Here is a 22,464-nt window from a genome sequence, read left to right on the forward strand (position 1 = left end):
AGGGTGGTTTTGATCAGTCTGCTGCTGGGAAAGACTGACGTCAGGGCCCAGGCACAGACTGTTGGTCCCACTCAAGAACCCATAGCCTTCCTGCCTAGTATGCAGTGGGCTACATATAAGGGCAGAGGCCAGAGAGTACAGGGAGGAATTATCCAACCTACTGTGAAAACCTTACTCAAAGTGTCCAAAGCCTGGCAGAGCCCTCATTTTAACTATATGACAAGATGGTGGTCACACCCTTTCCTCCTTACTACTTGCCCCCTGCACCCCTTCACGTCCTCATCCTAGGCCTGCTGTGTCCTATATCTGGTGCTGGTTACACAGGCAGTGTGACCGCCATGCTACTCAGCCAGGGCTTTGTTGAAGTGTATACTTTATGATGCTCCTTTCCCTGCACTTATCCCCATACTGTTCTGTGAGGTGGATGAGTATTTTTACTTGTTTTATAAAGGCAGAAACCATACTTCAGACTTTGTAGAAGTTGCACAGCCAGCAGAGTGCAGCACGGGGCTGGGGTGGGGGGGGTGGTCTCCACAGTAGCCCCTCCTCAGGCTCCTGCCCTTCCTGGCAGTTGCTCTTTACCCTTTTTACCGCCTGAGGCACTAAGGTGTGGTCTGAGAGCAAGTTTGATTGACTTTCTCTGAAGAAAGCTTGCAGGAGATTTTGAGACTTTATTCACTTTCCTGTTTTTTTATTTTTTTAATTTTTATTAGGATATATTCGTTGTACAGGGGGAATTCATTGTGACAATTTCAAATAGACTTACATTGTACATTGGTTACATCTCATGCTACTTTCCTGCAACCCCGTCCTACTTTAAGCAATTGCAAGAGGTTTGGGCTTCACACTTGCAAAGCAGTTCTGTGTAAGTTTTTCAAATCCACCTTTTCATTATTTTTTTTAATAGAACAAAAACACCCCTTAGGGAAGCGAGCCAAGTATCAGTGTGAGAAGCTGTGAGATGACATTCTTCCAGAAAGTTCCATTTGGAACTTTTTCACTGTAAGACATGACAGTGCTGGGACTCTAGTCACTGCCCAGAATTATAACTCTTTTGTCTTTTTCTTCAGGCCTTAGATAAAATCTTGACTGTCATTGAAATCTTGGACCCTCTGTGCCTGAGGAAGCCCAAGGAGGGGTCATGCCCAGAGGTCCTCCAACAGTTAACTTTCTTTTAAAATTATCATGTTATTATGACAGGTGAGGTTTTTTTCCCAGATATAAAATAGTTTCTTTTGAAGTCTGGGTGGGGAAACCAGAAGTATACAGAAGAAAACAGAGTCATTTAATCTGTAGGATGTTTTAAAATTCTTATAGATGCCATTTAATGCACAACCTCCCAGTCTGGTAAGTTTTTTTTCTTCCAATGTAAGGAAAAAGCCTCATTAGAAGACCCCAGGTAGGTTGTTCTTGATATATTTCTACTTAGCTCCAGTGCACTGGGAAGTCCAAATGTCTGTTGACAGTGAGGAGTCAAGCACACCTGCATCTTGTTGGGAGGGCTGACCAGTGCCTGGACAAGGTGGCGTGAGCTGGGTGTGGAGTTAGCTTTTGTGTGTTGCCTAGGGCCTGCCTCAGCTGCAGGTAGGTGAGTAGAGAGTGGTGATGGGAGGGATCATTTGTGTCTCTTGATGCATTTTGTAGCTGTTATTTCTGTGAGGGACTTGTAAGCATCACTTCTCCATAGGCTTTATGACCACAGTTCATGAACATGTAGATAGGGAGAGGCCTCCATGATGTGGGCCTGTTCTTTGTTTCTAGAGATGGTATTACCTGCCAGCTTGGCAGAGACTTGGAGGGAGCTGGCCTCTTGATTAGGAGGAGGATGCCTCTGAGCTTCAGGCTAGCAGAGTTAGGGGCCTGACTAGTCTCTGAACCCTTAGCTGTATACAGCAAGTGGTTGTATGTGTAGAGCTGGGCTTCCAGGAAGCACAGGGAGCCCTGGGGCCTTTGCCTTCTTACAGCAGATCTTAGGGTGCAATAATTGAGGGTTGCCCATGAAATCTACTCCAGGTTAGGATATAACATTCTCCTTGTTGGGTACCTGTGCTGTGCTGGTTGGTCCCTGTGCAGGACCCAGATGTAGTGGCTATTGGGCCTGCACTGTGCATCTGAGGTAGAAACCATCACAGTGTGTCTGGGCAGTCCCTAAGTAAATAAGTGCCTTTGCCATTGGATTCTCACCAGCCTCCAAGACCATGCTTGTATCAGGTCCCACTGTCAGGGTCCCTGTGTTGACATTTGGGCCTTCTTATACCACCTCAGCCTTGTCCCTCTTGGCATCCTGAAATTACTTTCCCAAACTGCAAACCTTGCTCCCTTCTAGGCACTGCTCTTTGCCTACAGGATAAAATCCAGATCCTGGGGTCTGCAAAGCCTTGCGCCTACTCTATCCTTACCTCTCTCCACCTGTTCTGGGAATCTGGCCAGCTGGGTTCCTGCAGGCCTCTGTGTCTTTCTTGAGCTGCTCCCCTACCCATAGCCCCCTTGCTGCCTCCTTTCCCAGTGATGCCTGGCTTAGGTATCCCTGCCTTAGCCTTTGTTGACATTGCTGCCATAGTTGCTCCCCCAGGGCCCCTGCATATTGCTCAGTTGCATAACTGCCTTGTATTTGCCACCTCTCTTAGCTACAGTCTCACCTCTAATTTACTTTTTTGGTCCTAGCATTTTGCAGACTGCCAGGTAAGGTACACATTAGGTGCATACTTTGTGTTTGAAGAGTAGCTGGACTTGTCTACTCTGGGCAGGGCTACTGGGCATTTGAAGTGGAAGTTGGAGTCAAGCTGGGGCCTTTTGGCTGGCCCAAAGTAGGGCCAAGGCGATAGTTCCCTCCCATTAGCTGCCAGCTATCTGTGGGCACTGGGGAGGCAGTCCTGAAACATTCAGATGTCTTCTCTTTTGGTGGAGGACGCAAAAGGTAGTGTACTTTTGAAGTCTGGGGCACTATGCACACTTTTCTGAGCCCCTGCACTCTTCTTGGAGAGTCCTGGAAGCAAAGGGCCCTCCTACCTAAAGCACTTCGCATTTAACATCTTCAAATTAAGACAAAGTTAGGACAGGAGTGAGAGGTCCCCAAGCCCTGGTGTTCTGCCCCAACCTTCTCCTTGGTTAGCCTTATTTTTGGAGGGTCAGCTCTTGAGCCTCACCTTTGTGTGACTCCATTCTGTGGCTGAGAGCAGGGAAAGGCAGGGCTTCTCTGTCTGTTCTGGCAAAGGTCAGGGTCTGGGATTCTCCTGTACTTGGGCCTTGAAGGCTGACCCTGCGGATCTGTTTTTCAGTGTTTTACCTTGTGCTAGGCATTGTGCTGAGCATGTTGCAGCTTCATCTCTGCAGTGAGGCTATGAGGGAACCAATGACTATCACACTTCACAGAAACAGAGGCAAAGAGTGGATAAGCCACTTGTCCAGGACATAGGTGGGAAGAAGCTGGGTTGAAATTCCAGCCTAGGACACTTGGCTGCAGAGAAGTCATGCTGTATCTTTGGTCAGAAGTGACCCATAGACCAGCCCATCAATGTGTTTGTTCAGCTTCATGTGGCTTAATTCATTTATTTATTTTTTACTGAGTTAGCTGCTAGCATTAAAGGTCAGCACATGAGAATCTCACTATCAGTCTCTTGTTGAAGTGTGCAGCTCTGAGGGTCTGGCCCAGAGTCCCCATAGGAGCCATCATCTGGAGGTAAAGTACTGTGCTCAGGGCCATTCGGTAGTATAGGAGAGGTTTGTTGCCTGAGCTCAGGCCAGTTGGCCATTTGTCACAGCCCCTGATCCCTGAAGGTTTGCTGTTTCTCCCATTATGTAGGGATCTAGGTGATGTCATTGCATCAAGACACATCCTGCTTTACCATTCTTCCCTTGCCGTCTGCCTGATTCCTTCCCTAGGCATCCTGGCCTGACCTTTCCTGATGTTTCAGATCCACTAAGATGGGTCAGCAGGGAGCTGACCTGTTCTTGAATTCCCTGCTCCTTGGTCTTTTTGAAGTCTGGTTTAATAGATTAGATGTGGAGTCTTTGGCAGATTTATTTTAGTGCCTTAAAATTTCACAATACCAAGGATTACGAGAGTCTTCAAGTATTTAATGGAGACATGAGTGAGGTGCTGGGCACGTGTTAGATTCCTGTTGGTACTTTGTCTGAATGTGACTCACCCAGAGGCTCAGAAGTTCTGGCTCCTTCTAAGTGTTTTTTTTTTTCTTTCAGTTTTATTGCCCCTGATTTAGGGACAATAGAGATGATGCAGTTCTTACCTAAAAGATTTAATGAAAATATTTTGTAAAGTTAAGGCTTTCTAAAAATAATTTAAAAGAGTGTACGAGCATGGAGAAGGACATGGAACTTTCTGTGGAGGAAAGGGGGGAATGAGCAGAGAAGAATGCTAAATGTTGCTCTATATAGTGGTAGTTGCTTGTTGCAACTGTTTACTTTTTAAATTAAAGTGTTTAACAAATTTTGATATAATTACACTAGAAATCTTTAATACAGATTCAATAAAACTGAGAGTGCTTGGTACCCTTGGGAGCCCTCTGCTTAAGAGATTGGAGGAGTGAGCACACACATTTATCCGGAGCATCCAGCCAGGGGGATGCCTGTGTAGGAGACTGTTCAATAGCAAGGTCTTCTCCAGCAGTGTTAGCCAGATGCTTCCCTCCCAGTGGAGCAGTCAGAGGGGCTATAGTGTTTGGAAGAAAGTCTGCACGTAGAGAGTTCAAAAGAGAAGAAAGCCTTTGATCACTTTGAGGCCTCTGCAGGACAGGGGCTGCCAGGACTTTGACAGGGAACTTTTTGGAGGTCCTTAGCTCTGGGAAGGAGTAGACTAGCCAATCCCAGAGAAGTACATTGTGAGCCACATATATAACTTAAATGTTCTTGATTATCCACATTAACTGAGGCCAAGAAGAAATAATCAGAATGAATTTTAATGACATGTTTAACTCAATTATGCAGAATACTATCATTTCAGTACATGCAATCAAATCAGTATGTAAAATTATTAGATATTTTGCATTTTTAATGCCAAGTTTTTGAAATCCCACATACACTTTCAACTTGTAGCACATCTGAAGTCTCACAAGCTGCATTGCAAATGTGCAAGGAAATGTCCCTATAGCCATCAGCTGGACACAGACTTACAAGGCTATCCCGCCTCCTCTGTTAAATGTCTTTGAAACACGTGGTCTCCCTCTCCTGGACAGTGTTGGCAGTGCATGTAGCTCTAAGGCTGGTGTGAAGGAGGAGGGGAAAGGAGGGAACTAGAAGCACAAACCAAAATTGTACCAGTTGGGAGTTTCTCCTGAGGTTGCTCATGAGGACTTTTAAAGTTTTATTTTGGCTTGGAAGTACTCAGAATTTTCTCTAGTATGTATAAGTTTGCCATTAAAAGTACACGCACACACATATTTCAGTGAAACAAAGATGAGTGCATTCTCCCCCACCCCAGAACCCACTTTCATGGCAATCATGAACTCCTAGGCCTGTAATGTTAATGTGGTTATTTTTAATTTCCCAAGCATTACTGAGTAAGAAGTTGCAAAATAAAGGTGCTCATAGCAACCAGTTCTCCCACATCCCATATTCCCCCTTATTAAGGTATCATGCTAAGTGCTTTAACTTGTAATGAAAACATTATGACTGCTAAGTAAAAATATTGTGACAAGTCAGAGAATTCAGGGTTGCTATGGAAGCTTTCTCCACTTGTCCCTGTCCTTGTAAGGTGGGCTTAGTTGAAGGTGTGATCCAGACTGCTTTGTTTTTTTTTTTTTTTTTTTGGCAGTACTGGGGTTTGAATTTAGGGCCATGTACTTTTTAGGCAGGTGCTCTACCACTTGAGCCACTCCACCAGCCCTGCTCTGTTCTTGAGCAGCTGGAATTACAGGTGTATACCACCATGCCCAACTTGTTTTCTTTATTTCAGCTCATTTTTGACCTTTTGCTTTAACCATGAGGCAGATTTGGGCTTTGCCAGAAGGAATTGCCTGGGCATTTCAGGCGGGTCATCTCAATTCATCCTTTCTTACCTTCAATGTTGTATGGCAGCCATGATTGTGCAGGAGTGTGTGCATGTGTGAGTGTATAATAGATGATGGTCAGGAGTTTTTCAGCAGTGAGGGTTGTTAGCAAATGGCTCTGTGTTCTCCAGGCAGTCATTCATGTACTAGGGGCTGCACAAGCCCATTCTGGAAGAACTCAGCCCAGCTTTTCCTCTCCCCAAACTTGTCACTGTGTAGGCTTCATCCAGGAAAAGTTATAAATACAGTGCTTGATCCTGGATATATGTGAAGCAGACCCCTGTGACCTTCCATCTTTATAGTCTCGGGTGCGTGGTTCTAGGGGTCTGTGTATGGTGAATGATGGAGTGCTCATGGGGACATAGAGCTAAGTCATGGTCAGGTGGGAAAATCTTGCTGAGCCATGTAGAGCAAGAACTGGACCAAAGTGTTTGCTAGGGGGAGAAAAAGGTGAAAAACTATTAGGGATAAATATGCCTTGCTTAACTCTGCTCAGTGTCATTTTAATGATTAAAAAAAAAAGGAGAAACATGGGCCAGTGGTTTTGCCCAGTGGTGTAGTGTTTACCTAGCATATACTAGGTCCTGGGTTTCATTCCCAGTACTTCCAAAAAAGAAAAAAAAGAAGAAAAAAGGAGGGGGTGGATATTGCTCCCAGTTGAGGTTGGGACTTTCTTTGGGCGAGTTAGAAGGATAGTATGGGGGCCCGTCATTTAGACATTCTCAGTATTCTGAAAGAACAGAAGGCACCAAGAGCAGGCCCACTGTGCACCAGCTTGTGACCTCAGGCAGGGGGACATAGTTCTTCTTGGTTCTAATGAGAAACTGCTCCTTCCCACTCCAGGGCCCTTGGATTCTGACAGCCCTGTCTACCTGCCCTACAAGACGCTAGTCTCCACGGTTGGAAGCATGGTGTTCAATGAGGGTGAAGCCCAGAGGCTCATTGAGATCCTGTCTGAGAAGGCTGGTGTCATTCAAGACACATGGCATAAGGTGGGCCCAGAGGCCACTACAGTTGGCAAGAATGGTTTGCCCTTCCCTTGTTTCCTTTTTAGGGACTAGTGAGTTGCAGTAGTTGTCTGGTTCTGGACATCCCCCTTTCCTGCCCCGCAGAGATGCCCATTGAGCCATGCTCAGTTTGCCTAGCTGCAAAGAGAATATTCCTAAATCAGCTTCCATTTGTCCTTCCCAGAAGAATACTGCCACTCCTGCCATACTAGGCTTTATAAATCATCCTGCAGATGCTTTGACTTCTGCCACAGCCTGGACACCAAAACCAGAAGGCTGGTAAGGGCAGGGGTAGACTTCTGGCTCTCCTGGGGGTAAGAACCCAGGAGCTGGGCCCAGCTGGTTTGTAGCCAGAGTTCAGGGTGTGGCATGGAAGGGCATATGAAGGGATGCTATGACAAGCCCTGTAGTGTCTCTGATTGCCCTTGTTCTATCAGAGGCAAGTCAGAGGCTGGCTCCTACCTTTCAGTGCCTCTGGCTACTAAGCCGCCCTGGGAACTGCAGTATGTACCTGTTTGTTCCTTAGCCAGAGTTGGGATTCCAGGTAACTTGGCTGGACAATTTAGTGGCTGAAAGTGTTGGGAGGGTTCTGAGAGCCAGGCTGGGGACTTCTCCCCTAGGGCAGTGGCAGTTACTCCCCTCTTGGCTGTCACTGGGGTTAGGGGCAGTGATATGACTTGTGCATGGTCTCGGTGATATGGGAACTTCAGCCAGTGAGCACTGGGGGGTTTGCTGAGCATGAGTATTGGAGGAGGTCAGTGACATGACTGTGGTCCTAATTCAGCTCAGGCCGTTGTCCCCGGAGTCTGCTTACCTTCTCACCAGCTCCTACACCCCAGTCAGTAGCCTCCAGTCTGCACGCACTGATGCAGGGGCAGGAAACATCCTTGTCCTGAAAATTATCCAAGGGCTCCCTCTGCACACGGCCTGGGCCCCCCAGTGGCAGGGCGGCTAAGCAAGGTTACCTTTTCTCCCTGCAGTGTTTGGTGTCAGGATGGAGATACTCATCTTGAAACCCATGGTCTCCCACTCAGCAGATGCTTGGGCCTCTGCTCTTGTCTCATTGTCTCTGTTAACGTGGCTTTGTGGACATTTCTAGGCCACTCAGAAGGGGGACCCTGTGGCAATTCTGAAACGCCAGCTGGAAGAGAAAGAAAAGCTGCTAGCCACAGAGCAGGAGGATGCAGCTGTTGCCAAGAGCAAATTGAGGGAACTCAACAAGGTACAGCTCAAGCCCGGAAGTGAGCAGTCTCAGGAGGCTGCCCCTCCTCTCCCTGTTCTTTGAGGATCCTCTCATCACTGGGGCCACTGCTGCCTTTGGATTATGATCTCCGGCTCAGGGCTGACTCTGAAATAGTTTTCTCACCAGCTTGCCTGCTAGGCGTGTGGCTGTTATTAAGTCCCAGAGTGATGTGACTGGAGATTTATCTCCTGTCTGAAGTGTCCAGGGATAGGGTGGGAGTTGCTCTTCAGATGACGGGGATGGACCAGACGGCTTTCCTTGGCTGGTGCCATGGTGCCTGGCCATCTTTCTGGGGAATACTCCTGGAAAGGTGGATGGGCACAGTTGATCCAGGGTTGTTTTCTTGAGAATTAGGGGAAGGGACAGGAAGGACAGCTTTTCTCCCTTTTTCTGATGTTGTGGAGTAATGTGGAAGGACATGCCTAGCTTCTCAGTATCAACCTGTGGCTGGGCAGTAGAGCTTGTACTGAGTGTACGAAGTGGCAGTCAGTGATGGGTCAGTACCGCTGTGGAACTGGCTGGGGACATGGTTCAGGATGTATCAGTACCCCAGGCATAGGGGGCCACTCTTTTTCCTGCCAAACTCACTGGGATCTCTCCCTTTCACTCTGCTTCTGAGGGATGAGTCCTGGTGCCCTAGCCTCCCAAGAGGACTTGTGGGCAGGGCAAGGGGAGCCTCCACAGAGCTGGTCTTGCCTAGTTGTAAAGCTGTCTTTTCCTTGCATAGTGTGCAGTCTCACTCTTGCCCCTCCCTGCCTACCTGCCTTTTCTCTCCTAGGCAACAGTCACAGGGAGGTGGTCTGGGCTGAGAGATGTTGGATGCTATTAGCCCTTCTAGCACCTCCATCTGCTCATTTGAGAAGAATTGGAAATGAGACAAATTGACTTTCTGTCCTAAATTCAGGGGACATACCTCTTGAGCTAGACAGGAAAGTTTGACAGGCAGGAGATGATTACAGAGATTATTACTCTCTGTGAATATTATATCCAGGAGCAGAAAAAAATAAGATAAGCCTCCGTTGGCCTTCCCTAGCACTCAGTGGCCATGTGGGCCATCTATTCATGTGGGCTTTGTCATAACTCCCAAGATGTGCCCATGCTGGGTCTTTACTTGACTGTCCTGAGCTATTGGTGAAACATAGGGCTCAAACTGCTTGCTTTGGCCAATTGTGCATGTCTCCTCTTAACTCCATATACACCTCATGTTGAGGGTTATGCCTAGGACATGGGAAGAGTATTCATACCACAGAATTTGGCTAATATAAACCAAAACCCCCTGACCCCTCCACATGCACTGTCTTAAGAGCCAGCCGACCAGGACCCCACTGGTTAAGAGTCTGTTCTTTTAGGGAGCCAGTCTTCCCTGCTTTCTTTCTAAATAAACTAAGTCCCTGTAAAAACTTGTTGATCCCCAAAAGCAAGTTCAAGTGAGAGGAAATGGAGTATTTATATGGCTAGCTGACCAGCTGTTGCTTGGCTAGTTGCCTGGGCCTACCTGTTTAATTTATAGTGGGCTTGAGATACGACAGTGAGTAGGTTGCAACCTCTGAGGGTGACTTATAGCCTGGGATACTTCCCATTGCTGAGGTCTCTGTCTACCTGCAAGGCAGCATGTGAGCAGGGAGTACCCTTTATAGTACAAAGCCTCTTAGATGTGGCCCTGTGCTGATCACTCAGTGCCTAAGCTCTTCCTCAGAGGTGTGAGTGTGGGACATGATTTCCAAAACCACAATGTCAACTAACTCCCAGACACCCTCACCAGGTCCAGATACATTTCCCCCCATTATGAGCTGCAAGGCCAGTCCTTGATTTTCACTACACATCTCATCTTCCAGAGTGTGGGCCTTGGCTCTTAAGCAAGGAGTTTAGCTCACATCCAGCCATGGTCCTCCATCCTCTAATCACATCCTGATTCTAGTAGCCTGAGGAGTTCCTCTTGGGTTCTCAAATGCTGATCTGTCTCAGAGGACCCCCTTCAAACTTCAGCCCCAATTCTGCACTCTAAGTACTGTCTCCCTACCTGCCCTGCCTCTGGTCTCTCCCCACTGCTTTGCATTACTACCTTCTCCCAGATGTGCCCTACCCTTCGTTGCCTCCTCTGGGCCTCTCCTGCCCTTCCCTGCCTGGCTGTCTGGATGTTGTATCCTATAAGACTCAGTTTGGTCCCTATCCTTAAGGAGCGCCCCCTCACCCCAAGTTCGTGTCCCAAGTGGAGGTCATTGTTATGATTAGGTGTTCCAGACCTATATCTGATTCCTGGTAGGCTGTGAGTCTTGTATAGAGAAAAGTTTCTGGCCACCTTGCCTGGCAAGCTGCCTATGTGCAAGTAGACACCACGGCCTGAGGCAGGCTTCCTGCTAGGGAGAGGCCTTTATTGGCATTTTACATCTTCTTATAAATACTAAATGTTTGTAGTTTATGCATTTGGCCATTTTTCTTCCCTGTGCCCCTAAAATTGTGACTATTGGGTCCCAGAAGCACTGTTGAGAGTCTGTGGCAGAGCTGATGTGTTTGTCTCATTCTGGTATCATGTCTCCTAGCCCAGCACTATTGAGGGATGTTCTATAAGAAAATGTTGGGCTGAGACTGTGACTCAAGTGGTAAAGCACCTGCCTAGCATGTTTGAAGCCCTGAGTTCAAACCCCAATACCACCAAAGAAAAGAAGAAAGTAGGGAGGAAAGAAAGAAAGGAAGTGGGGGTGGGAGAGGAAAGGAGGAGGAAGGAAAATGTTACTGAGCATATGGAAGTTCCCGTATCTTAACTCCCACAGGAGATAGTGATATTGATAGGCCCTGTGTTCTGTGCCCTAGTCCCTTCCATATGTTTTGTTGTTCTTAGAGAAACTTTTATAGCTGAAAACAGGGTTTTGCTTAATTTTCTTTCTTGGGGTAATACCACAGACATGGATGCACTGAGAATGTTCAATCATCTGCCAGAGATTTGTACCTCCCATATGTGGGAAGTCCCAACAGAGTTGAGCATATAGGCTAGTTCAGGCACCATTTGCAGGAACTAATGGACTTGGGTACCCCTGAGAGCTCCCTTTTGAACCTCTGAGTGTTCAGAGTCCCTGTGTGGGTTTGAGGAATCCAGGCCAGGGTTCCAGTTATGTATCCAAGAAATCACAACTTTCCAGAAAACCTTTCTAGCTGTTGTCTTCCTTGGCATCATAGGCCTTGTCATCAGGACTTCTGTCCTGAAGCAGCACTGTGGACTAGACCAGTCTTGTACTCACTCTGATGTCTAAGCTTGAGGGCCTGGGAGGCAATCGGGCTCTGACTCAAAAGAAGGTAGCAGCAGTCATTTCTGTACCAGGTACTGGTGTTGGTGCCATGTTCCATCTCCCAGCTAGAGAAAGAACAGTACTCCTCCCACCACCCCTGGAAATGCTTTTCAAAAAATAAATCTGACCTTGCCCCCAATCTATCTGACCAGACCCCTGTGTCTGCTATTTACTCCCAGGAGATGGCCTCAGAAAAGGCCAAGGCTGCAGCTGGGGAAGCCAAAGTGAAGAAGCAACTGGTAGCCCGGGAGCAGGAGATCGCGGCTGTGCAGGCACGCATGCAGGCCAGTTACCGGGAGCATGTGAAGGAGGTGCAGCAACTGCAGGGCAAGGTAGGCAGTGTCCTGGGGGTACAAGAGATGGGACAGTCTGGGGTAAGTTCTGGGGACCCAGTGGGCAAGGCCTGAGCAGGGGGCAGATGAATGCCTACAGGAGAGCTAGAAGAGCCAGTAGTGTTACATTTGGCTGGATAGTGCCAGGCATTTCACTGTGTATGTGTTTAATGTTAATAACCCAAAAAGTGTAAAATACACTTGAAAGAGCACTTTTTAAATGACACTACCCTTAGGTGGCCATCAGTAGTTGCTGCCTCCTAGGTGCCTGAGGGTCAGGTTCTCAGCCTCCACATGAACCTGGAGTAATGCTGGGCCTACCTTCTCTACAGGTATTTGGGAGGATTCCATAAAACAAGAGATTTCAGTATCACATAGCCTCAGCATGGGGCTCAGGCAATTGTCTGTCTAGACTGGCCCTCATTGTCAGAGCTTGATGCTTATCTTCTGACACCTGTGCTCTGCTTATTGTGGGCCATGGCTGCCTACCCGCTGCTCATCTTAGAAGGTGCCACACGAGGTCAGAAGGCAGGAAACGAGTCTTCTTCAAGGTAGTTTGTAGGCTGTGGCTTGTGGCCATGTGCTTTATCTCAGTAAACCCTGGTAACCCCCTTAGACAGACTTGCATGAGCATGTCTCAGGTTCTGGACTGAGTGCTGGGCCAGGGGCAGGCTGATAGCAGTGAGAAGGAAGAGGGGTGGTATTCTGGCCCACATTTGGCCTTGAGCTCCTGATGCTGGAGCTGTGCAGTATTCAGGCCCCTTGTTTAGCAGCATTCTCCTAGTCTCCAGGCAGAACAGGTGGAGTCTCCTGGAAATTTTCTGTAACCTTGCTAACCTGGTCCCGAAATCAGTGCTCTGTATATGGCTGAGCCACACTGTGATGCCCTCAACAATGACTTTTCAGATCCGGACTCTTCAGGAGCAGCTGGAGAACGGCCCCAACACCCAGCTGGCCCGCTTGCAGCAAGAGAACTCCATCCTAAGGGATGCCTTGAACCAGGCCACAAGCCAGGTGGAGAGCAAGTAAGCTGAGCATCCTGCAGACACTGGTGTCATATACCCTAGGGACTTTGGAGTCTGTGTGTACTCCACAGACTCCCATGGGGCTACAGCAGATGCACTCCAGTTCTTGCTGGATATGCAACTGGAATGGCAGCCAAGCACAGGCCCCACATGTGTGAATGGGCCATCTGGGTGTTTCTGCTCCCTCTCCGGGCGGGAACCATTTCCTATGTGGGTTCTGAACAGCTGAATCTTCTGATGAAGCCCTTAGGGAGGGTGGTGTGCTCCAGCCTATAGTTTGCCCTTATACAATGTCCATGGTCAAGCACCCATCCTCACAACAACTTCCACAGGGGGCTTTTAAAAACTCCTGGTTGTGGCCTAAAGTAGCAAGGCCAAGCAGTTTGTCCATAGTGTGTTGGTGTGGCCTCCATTCTCTGGGAACACAGCCTCCCATTCTCATGTTTCCTAGCACACTAGCCACTTGCTTAGCAGAGCTTCCACTCTCCCTGTTTCCTTTAAACAGCTGAAATGCTACAGAGTCTACAGCCAGTGGCCAGTTCTGGAAGCCCCTCTTTGCCTCTGATATTCACACTACCCTGTTGGCCTCTGCATCCCTAATTCTAGTGCTGCAGTCACAGCAGGCTGGCCCTCAAGAAGCCCACTGCACTGGCTGCCAAAGCCCGTATCTTTGCCGTCTCTTGTCCTGAAGTACCTGACAGGGACTTGCTGAGCTACTCTTATCACCAGAGTGCTGGCAAATGATTCTTTGTCTAGGTATCACCTGGGAGAAGCTAAGCACTGGAGCTAGGCTGGGAGGAAAAGCTGGACTCAGTGTCTTTTTAGTGGCTTCTCTGGTGTGATGTAAGCCCTAATGGCCACATTCCTCCAGGCTGTCCTTTCTGTAAAGGTCCCTTCTGGGTGTGTATACACATGTCTTTATTTCTTTCTTGACACATCAGTGCTCTAGGTTTGTTGCTGCCATTTCCTCAGAAGCCACAGCAGAAGGTGAATGCGGGGACTGGGGAATACTCTGAACTCCTTTGTCACATAGAATCTGCTATGGCCTCCTTACTGAGGAAAGCTCTAAAGCCTGGGACTTTTCACTTCAAGGTGATGACTGCTGCCTCCCATCAGTCTGGAAGCCCTTCCTGGTGGGGAGTGCACAGCAGTGGGATTGGTTTTCCCAGGCCCCAAGGCAGTCCCAAGAAGCTGTCACCAGGTCATGGGCCATTAGCACCACCAAGGGTTGTGGTGCAGATGAGGAAACTCGGGTCAAAGAGGTGGAACCTTACCCATCACAGAGCAGGACTTCTCTCTACTGGGCTTTGTACCTGTGCCTGTTCCCTTGTTTTGTCTGATATTCTTGTCCCTTGGCTCTATCTGAAGAGGTAGCATCCATGCTGGCAGAGGAACTGGACTTCCGATTATAATGACACTGGGAAGGGTGGGTCTCTAGCTTCCATCCTTTTCTTTCAGTCAAGTCTCCTTCTATAATTCCAGTATGTTCCTGAGAAGCTCCACTTTGAAGTGCAGTATTGAAGGGTCTGTTTTGTAAGTGCCTCATGCTCCAGCTACAGTGACCTCTCTAGTCTGCCATGGTCCTGTCTGCCAGTGAAGTGGGGCACGTGGGCTTTGGGCTGCTACCATTGCCCTGTAGGAGGTACAAAGAGTCCACCTGCATCTGCTGTGTGAGAAGAGCATCTTGCCTTTTGCTGTGTAAATTTTCAGTGTTTTCTTGCAGGGGTTCCATGGGATGCTTCAGTACATTTTGCCTCTTTGCTCTCTCTGGTCCACATACTGTAGTGGCAAAACATCTTTGACAACACAGCCCCTGGTGCTCACCTGGCTGGTAGTGAAAAAGAGTCTTTGGTAATGGCTCCAAGACTTGAGTATCTACTTATAGAAGAGGAGCTGTCTCAGAGGGAGACACAGGATTTGGCTTCTGTCATACTTTTCTGGCCATCAGTTGGAGCTGGTGACTTTCTTACAGGCAGAATGCAGAGTTGGCAAAGCTCCGGCAGGAGCTCAGCAAGGTCAGCAAGGAGCTGGTAGAGAAGTCAGAGGCCTCACGGCAAGAGGAGCAACAGCGGAAGGCCCTTGAAGCCAAGGCAACTGCCTTTGAGAAGCAAGTCCTTCAACTACAGGTGAGTTGGGATGGCAGCTGTTTTAGTGCCTCTTTTCACTGCCCACTAAGCCTGTTTGCCTAGTGAGAATGGGCTAGAGCTCGTTCAGCCACACTGAGTCATCCCTTTAGCCATGACTTTGATGACTAGAAATGTAGGCAGTGTTGTGGCTTGAACTCTTGACCTTAGCCTTGTTAATAGTAGTGATAGTTAGCATCATCCAGTGGGTGCTTTTTTTATGTGTATGAGCACTTTATAGCATTAATTCAGGCAATTGTCATTGTAACCCAAGAGGAGGTACTGTTATGTCTACAATTTACCCATAAGGAAGTTTAAAGCACAGAGAAGTTAAGCAACTACCCCAAGTTTACATGGCCAGGACATGGCAGAGGCATGCTCTCTGAGTCTAGCTCCTGAGCTGTGTTTGTCCTCCCATTCATGCCACCACTGTGGTACTGCAGCTTTCTGGTGGCCAGCAAGCACTTGCACAGATTCTGTGGTCTGGAAGTTGTTTCCCTAGGAGGATGCTTGTCCTTCAGAGAGGGAGATTGTCACCAGAATGCACTGTGCAACATCTATCATGTTTTCCTCAGCCCAGGGGCTTGCTGCCCATCAGCCCAATGACTTCCAATTCCCCTGCTGGCCTGTGTCAGAGCAGTCTGACCTGGCCTGGGGCAGCTACCTGGATGCCTAGCTTCCCCTCTGTACTTGGGCACAGTGGTTGTACATGTCCCATATATGGCTCTGGGGATGAGCTGGGCTGGTATACACAGAACACCTAGGACTAGATGGAGGCCTTGCACAGAAAACGAGTTCAGTAAATATGGATTTTACAAAGCCCCATTCAGGAAATCTCCCAAGTCAGAATGCAGTTTAGGTTGTAGAAAGGGCTGTCCCTGTCAGGCTGATAAGAAAATGGGACTTTTTCCATTGTGTTCTTCCTTCATCTGCAGCCCTTCACTGCAAGCCAGGTCTTTAGGGACCAGGGCAGACGAGGCCCCATGTGCTGACCTTGGGTGTCAGAGCGCTGGCATCAGGGAGTGTCTGCCCCAACCCCAAAGCCTTCCCCAGCACCTGTCTCTGCTTGGGTGGCTAATAGCATGGCCTGCTTGGAGGAAAATGCAAAGTGCCCTTTGAGGTCACTGTTGGCACTTGTCTTGACTTCTTGTTTAGTGGAATGAACTGAGTTTTAGAAACCAAGTAGCATTTCATAGAAGTCCCCAGCTGCCTGCCCAGCATGGGACCAGCTTTTGAAATTGTTTGATGGGATTAGTGTGCTGATTACCTTCTTTCAAGCAAAGAGAGTTGTCATCTAAGGTCCTAAGATATGTAAGTATATAGGTATTTTCCATTTAAAATTCTAAGATTTTAGTTCCTCAAGGTGGATAGGCTTCTGTCTGTTAGACCAGTGTTCTAATTAATGATGGTCATGAGTGGAAAAATATATGTAGGCTCTGTGCAGTCTGAGCTGAATCCCCTTTTCTTAACAGAGAGTGAGGGAAGCTGCTGATGCCTTTTCTAGTTGCATAGTGTCTGCCCTATTCCTCTTGGTGGCAGAGCTGTGAAGTATGGAAGCTGAGAGAGGAAGGCAGGCTCCTGCCATGATGCTTGTGCAGAGGAGAAGCAGGTCTGCCTACTGGGGAGCAACTGGCAGTTATTTCTTCCTTTCCTCCCTCAGACTTGGAACTGAATGCAGTTCAGTTCTCTGCCACAGTCTAATGCAGAGACAACATTGCCCACCTTAAAGCCACCTCCAGTTTTCCCTGCACAGAACACATTTATCCATAGTCGGGTGGGCACACCCTTACAATGACTTTGAGAATGAAACCTGAAGTGTGGATCATGTTAGGTCCTTATAGGGGTGACATGAATTGGAGCCTCACTTTAATTAGCCAGAATCTTTGTTGACTGCCCCCCTATACATCCCTGCCCCAGACAAGCTTGTGAAGTCTGCAGTCCTTTGAGGAATTAGGTTCTTCAAACATGTGTGACAAGCACTTCCACCACAGGAGCCCTGTGTTTGGGAATCTTTGACACATGAACTAAAAATGTCTGTTGGAAAATTAATTAGGATCACCAGAAATTGAGAGTAACCTGTCTTTTGTTGAGCAGTAGGAAACTGGGCTGATACCAGCATATCAAAGCTTTGTGTGGCTCTAAACGAGGATGAGGTGGACCTATTTATTTTGATGTGAAGTCGCCAAGATTCATGAAATTGCCATTGCCATTTTTATGGATCAAACATTATTGAACACTGACCTTTAAGTGAAAGATGTGGTCGAACCTTTAAGTGAAAGATCTAGGAAAACTGCCATATGAATGATCTCAACTACGTGCTTCCTCCTTATTTGTGTGTAGACATATGTTATTATAGGCAGGAGGCCTACCAAACTGTCTCTGGGGAAAAAGTCAAGGGACTCCTTTGGAGAAACTGCTAGTTTACTTTTAATCATTATCTTTGGACTTTTAAAGCATGCACATACTCACAACTCAACTGAGAATGTAAAAATATTGAAACCCTCCCAAAGTGGGAAATAAGTGTAGATCCCTGGCAGCTACTTCTCTCATTGAAACTGCACTGACTGGGGTCAAATTGTTCAGATTCTAGAGCATTCAGGAATACAGGTCTTGAAAGACAAGCCAAAGACCAACCTTACAGGGGATACTTTGGTCATGTTAAAAACTTTGTCCTCTTCGACCTCTTTGCTTATGAGGGCCCAGTTTCTCTTTCTCCTCACAGCCCTCCTCCTTCTGCCCCATTCTAGGCATCTCACAAGGAGAGTGAGGAGGCTTTGCAGAAGCGCCTGGACGAGGTCAGCCGAGAGCTGTGTCGTGCACAGACCAGCCATGCCAGCCTCCGGGCAGATGCAGAGAAGGTCCAGGAGCAGCAGCAGCAGATGGCAGGTGAAGGCAATGTTCATATGCCCTGTTCCTGGAGGGATCCAGGGAAGTCTACCCACTGTCTTCATCCTATAGCGAGGACCACAACAAAGTGGGCCAACCCTGCCCCTCAGATGGTTGAAGAGGCTGAGATTGTGCCCTGTCTGGGACTGGCTGGATGCATGGAGCTGGGCCAATAGCAGACTGTCCACTGGGTGTCGAGGGTAGATGTAGAGTGGGGCTGTGGGGTGGAGGCATTTCCTGCAAGGGCTGGGCATGAAGCAAACAGTGCTGGTGAGAGCCTTATGGCCATTCACCCACTGTACTTCCTGAGGCCATGCTGTGGGCACTGGGGTAGCAGCAGCAGTGCCCCCCACAAGGTCAGCAGTGCCTTCTACCCAAAGAAATCTGAAAAGTAATAGGTGAAAATATAGCTTCCTGAGCCAGATGTCTCTTAGAGCACCTCAGCTCTGCTGCTGTGGGCAAAGTGGCTATAGACAATGTCAAAACAAATGGGCTTAGCTATTTGAATGAAGCTTCATTTACAAAAACAGACAAGGAGCTGGGGAGTCTGTGGCATGGCTTTAGTCACAGGAGGCCTCTCTGAGATAGGAGAGGGATGTTTCAACCTAGATCAGAATGATGGAAGGAGCCAGTCCTAAGAGGCAGCCAGCTAGCACAGGGCTCCTGAGAGAGAAATGAACTTGAACATGGTCTAAACAAGTGACAAGGTCCTAGAAGGAGAAGGCTGGTGAATAGTGTGGGACCAGATGGACAGAGCTCCAGTTACCCACCTGTGAGGAGTAAAGTGTGATGAGAAGGTTTGGAACTGGGGAGGGCACAGTCTCATTTGCACTTCTGGATACCGTGTTGTTGGGTGAAGAGTAGACCAAGGATAAGGGTCCTACAGTTGTCCATGCTCAGGCAATAGGGCTTGGCCCAGGCAGCCAGGGGTGCTGATGAGATAAACAAGATTTGGCAGATTGTGAATGTGCCTTGGCAGCAGGTGAGAGGGTAGGCAGGATAAAAGAATAGCCAGAATGAGACCTAGAGGTCAGAATGCTTACCTAGTTAGATCTCCATTTGGAGGTGGCAAGTCTGGGGTCAGGGATGAGATCAGGCCTGGGGACAGTGTGGTGTCACAGGTACCTAGACCACAGTCAGAGTGGTGGTACTCATAATCACCTGAGAAGGAAGACACCTGGTGAGAAGAAGAGGGCCAGGGCAGACTCTGGGGAGGTATGACCAGTGGAGTCCATATAGTCACTTTTTTAAAAAAAGAGTCTCTGGCCACCTTACACCTGCCTTTGGTCTCAGCTGATATGAACCAGAGTGAGTGAGCCAAAGAGTGAATCTTTAGAACCTTCAACTATAGCCCACTTTAGAACTCCATCATTTTCTCATCAATGGCCATTTCATTTTACCCTGATGGTCCTCAAAACCACTACTGACAGGCTGTGACTTTCTTCAGCAGCTAATGAGAAGCCCTACTGATGAGAAGTAGTCATAGTAGTCACACAGAGGAGGCTGAGGAAGGACCTTTTAGGTGCCCTGCTTATACCAGAGAAGGAGGCAGCAGTTGGGGTGTCCAGACATTTCTAGCTCCTGACTCTCTCTTGCTTGCCTTTTCCTGCAACAGAGCTACACAGCAAATTACAGTCCTCTGAAGTGGAGGTGAAGAGCAAGTGTGAGGAACTGAGTGATCTCCATGGGCAACTCAAGGAGGCCAAGGCAGAGAACTCGCAGCTCACAGAGAGGATCCGTTCCATTGAGGCCCTGCTAGAGGCAGGCCAGGCCCGGGACACCCAGGTCAGCCCCTTTCTGGGCTGACAGGAGGGAGAAAGGACTCCATTGAGCAAAGGGCCTTCCACCCAGATTAGTTGCTGCACAAGTGAGCCTTGTGGAGACTAAGGAGCTTTCTGTCTCTTGTTCTAGGCCATCCGTACTGAGGCTGACCAGCAGCAGACCCGGTAAGCTGCAAGATGGAGGGTCACAGGGGGATTCAGGGCTTCTGCCCCTTGCTTCAGCCTCATCACAGAATGGCCATGGGCCCTGGGGCTTTCATTGGACTGCTCAGATTCCTTGGGGAAGAGCCCCTTTCAGAGGCCCCTCTCATTGCTAACCTTCCAGTGATTTAGAGAACAAGGCAGGAATTCCTTAACCTGTTTTCTATTGCTGTAACAAAATAGCTGAGGTTGGGTACCCTATAAAGAAAAGAGGCTTATTTAGCTTTTAACAACTCACTCCAAGAAACCAGCATCAGTTCCTCCTTAGGGCAGTACCCCCAGTGACCTAACCACCTCCCACAATGGTGGGAGGCTCCACTCTTAAAGATCCCACCACTTCTTAGTATTACCACACTGGGGACTAAGCTTCTAAAACATGACCCCTTGGGAGACAAACCATAGCAAGTTCTGCGCTTAGTCTCAATGAGTTAAAACTCACCTGTGTAGAGGATAGCAAGTGCCTCAGTAAGGGGCAAACCTCCTATCGCTGCTATCTATCCATCCAACCATCTCTTTTCCAGTGGAGAAGGACTATCTGACTTGACGGTTCTCTCTGTGTCTCCAAGGGGAGTGATTTTAGGGACTGAGGTCAGTAAATCAAATGGGACATGGACATGGTTCATGGTTTCTGCTAGACCCGAGGTTTGGAGTGTCGGAGAAGTTCAGAGCTGATCATGCTGCAGGGCTGTTTTTCTTTGTGAGGTGACTTCACTGCTAGCCAGTCCTGATTTCCCTCAGTGTCAGCAGCTCTAGTACTAGGCTGTGCTTGGGGACTGTTTGCTATTGCTAAGGCCAGAGTTGACACCTGGGTGAGGCAGTTAGTTCCAGAGTCCTTGTTTCTGTCACTTTGGGCAGATGCCCACAGGCTTGGGTTGGGGGTCCCCAGAGCAGGCATGTAGAGAGGTGTGGAGGATGTTCTCCATCCCCTCGCTTGTGGTTGGATGTGTCCTAGGCTGTCAACTAGTAGGATTCCTTATTCTGATTGTCATTGCCAAAGAGTTGGCTCACTTTGTGCTTCTCAGCAGACATAGCTCTCTAGACCACAGCTCGTGTTCTCTGGCATTCAGCAGGCTCTATGGTTTGGGATCTGGGAAAGGAAATCAGCCACCTGCTTAAGGAAGACCTCTCAAACCCAGTCCTTTCCACCTTCCTTTTCCAGAAAGTATAGGTGAACATTGTTTCTCCTGATGCTGTTTATCAGGATAGAGAAGTTGTAATTTTGTTAAGCTTTCCTCCTGAATTTGAAGATCAGATTTTTGAAGCTGAGTTTGATGGTTCAACTCATAATCCCAGTACTTGGAAGGCTGAGGCAGGAGGATTACAAATTCAAGGCCACCCTGAGCTACATTTTGAAATCTTTTCTCAAAAAACAAATCAGATTCTTGTACCACACAGTGAATTATTGGGATAGTTAAGTAATATTATAAATAGGATCAGTTTTAATTTTTTGCATCATGCAGATGTGTCTGGCAGAAACTGGTTTATTTCCTTCACCGTTTATCTGCAAGTTACGCAGGATGTCTGGGCCATCCTGTTCTGGGAAGAGAGGAGTGAGTGATTCAGCCCCAAATGTTCTGGAACTTGGCGGTGATCACCAAGGGTGGGGAGATTTTACTCTCAGTATGTCCTTGTCACTGGTACACAGACTCTTCTTCTTCAGGGTCTTGTTCTTCTAGGAATGTTCTGGAGGAGACTCTTAATGCAGTGTGGTGGTTTGAGGGACAGTTTGAGGGGCCCCAGTGGAGCTTTGAGGGTGGGATCAAAGTTCTGTGGGCCTAAAACCAATGTCCAAGAGTCAATGAGGGTCTTCAAGGCTGAGTGCACTGTAATTAGAATAAAAGTATGAAGCTGTGCCAGGCTGGAGTCTATTGTCAGTCACGGTGGTAAGCTTAGCATGCTTGGCCCACACTGACATTGTGGTCATTATTAGTGTGCATTAGAAAGGTGGTTTTCAAAAACCCTTTGACCCTAACCTCCAGAAGGAACAAATATATATGTCCCCATCTGGTAGGTAGTGGTACCAGAGCCTTCTTTCCCCATACTGGCATCATCTCCCTTTTGTGGGGCTTCCCTTTGCTTCTCAGAGTGACTCAGGTTGCTGATTTCAGGCTACCATTGACCATCTCCATATTTTAGGTTTCACATGTCACTGAGCCTCCCTCCCTCCCTCCCTATCTTTATCTTTTTATCTATCTAATGCAGAGGGAAGCAAGTTAAAGTGTCTGTTTGAAGCTTGTCTCTGAGAGCCTTGAGTATACTTCCATAGCAAAATCAGCCCCCTCATATCTGGATGGTGAGGGTGGGTCCTTTGCATCTACAAAGAAGCTCAGGAAAGATCGGGACCAACACTTCACCAATTCCACAATGTCAGAGAGTTGTCTTGGCTGAGTCCTCAAATCCCAGGGCATAGTCTGAGGAGAGGAGACCTTGGGTCTCAGAAGAGTTAGAAGTTGGTGACCTATTGGGAGCTGTTGAGAACATTGGTGCCCAGGGTCCCAGTGGGTGAGATGTCAGGATTGCCATTGTCTTCAGCTCAGGTGTCTTCCTATGAGGCCTAGTCTGGGACTTTTGAGGGTA

At 48.1% G+C, this 22,464-nt stretch overlaps 1 protein-coding gene across 3 annotated transcripts in view; it reads left to right on the plus strand.

Moving 5' to 3' along the window:
* Rrbp1 (ribosome binding protein 1) overlaps positions 1-22,464 on the plus strand; it is a 66,558-nt gene that overhangs the window by 32,889 nt on the left and 11,205 nt on the right. For all 3 annotated transcript variants that reach the window (XR_012448160.1, XM_074074277.1, XM_020179497.2), the window contains exons 3-10: positions 6,849-6,997; positions 8,112-8,234; positions 11,719-11,871; positions 12,778-12,896; positions 14,869-15,022; positions 17,767-17,905; positions 19,521-19,690; positions 19,817-19,851. Coding sequence is in view for 2 of the 3 variants with exons in the window: in XM_074074277.1 (XP_073930378.1) it covers positions 6,849-6,997; positions 8,112-8,234; positions 11,719-11,871; positions 12,778-12,896; positions 14,869-15,022; positions 17,767-17,905; positions 19,521-19,690; positions 19,817-19,851 (1,042 nt within the window). In the remaining variant the exon portion in view is untranslated. The remainder of the gene's footprint in view (positions 1-6,848; positions 6,998-8,111; positions 8,235-11,718; positions 11,872-12,777; positions 12,897-14,868; positions 15,023-17,766; positions 17,906-19,520; positions 19,691-19,816; positions 19,852-22,464) is intronic.

Source organism: Castor canadensis, chromosome 5 (genome assembly GCF_047511655.1).
Source record: "Castor canadensis chromosome 5, mCasCan1.hap1v2, whole genome shotgun sequence".
NCBI classification, from domain to species: Eukaryota; Metazoa; Chordata; class Mammalia; order Rodentia; family Castoridae; genus Castor; species Castor canadensis.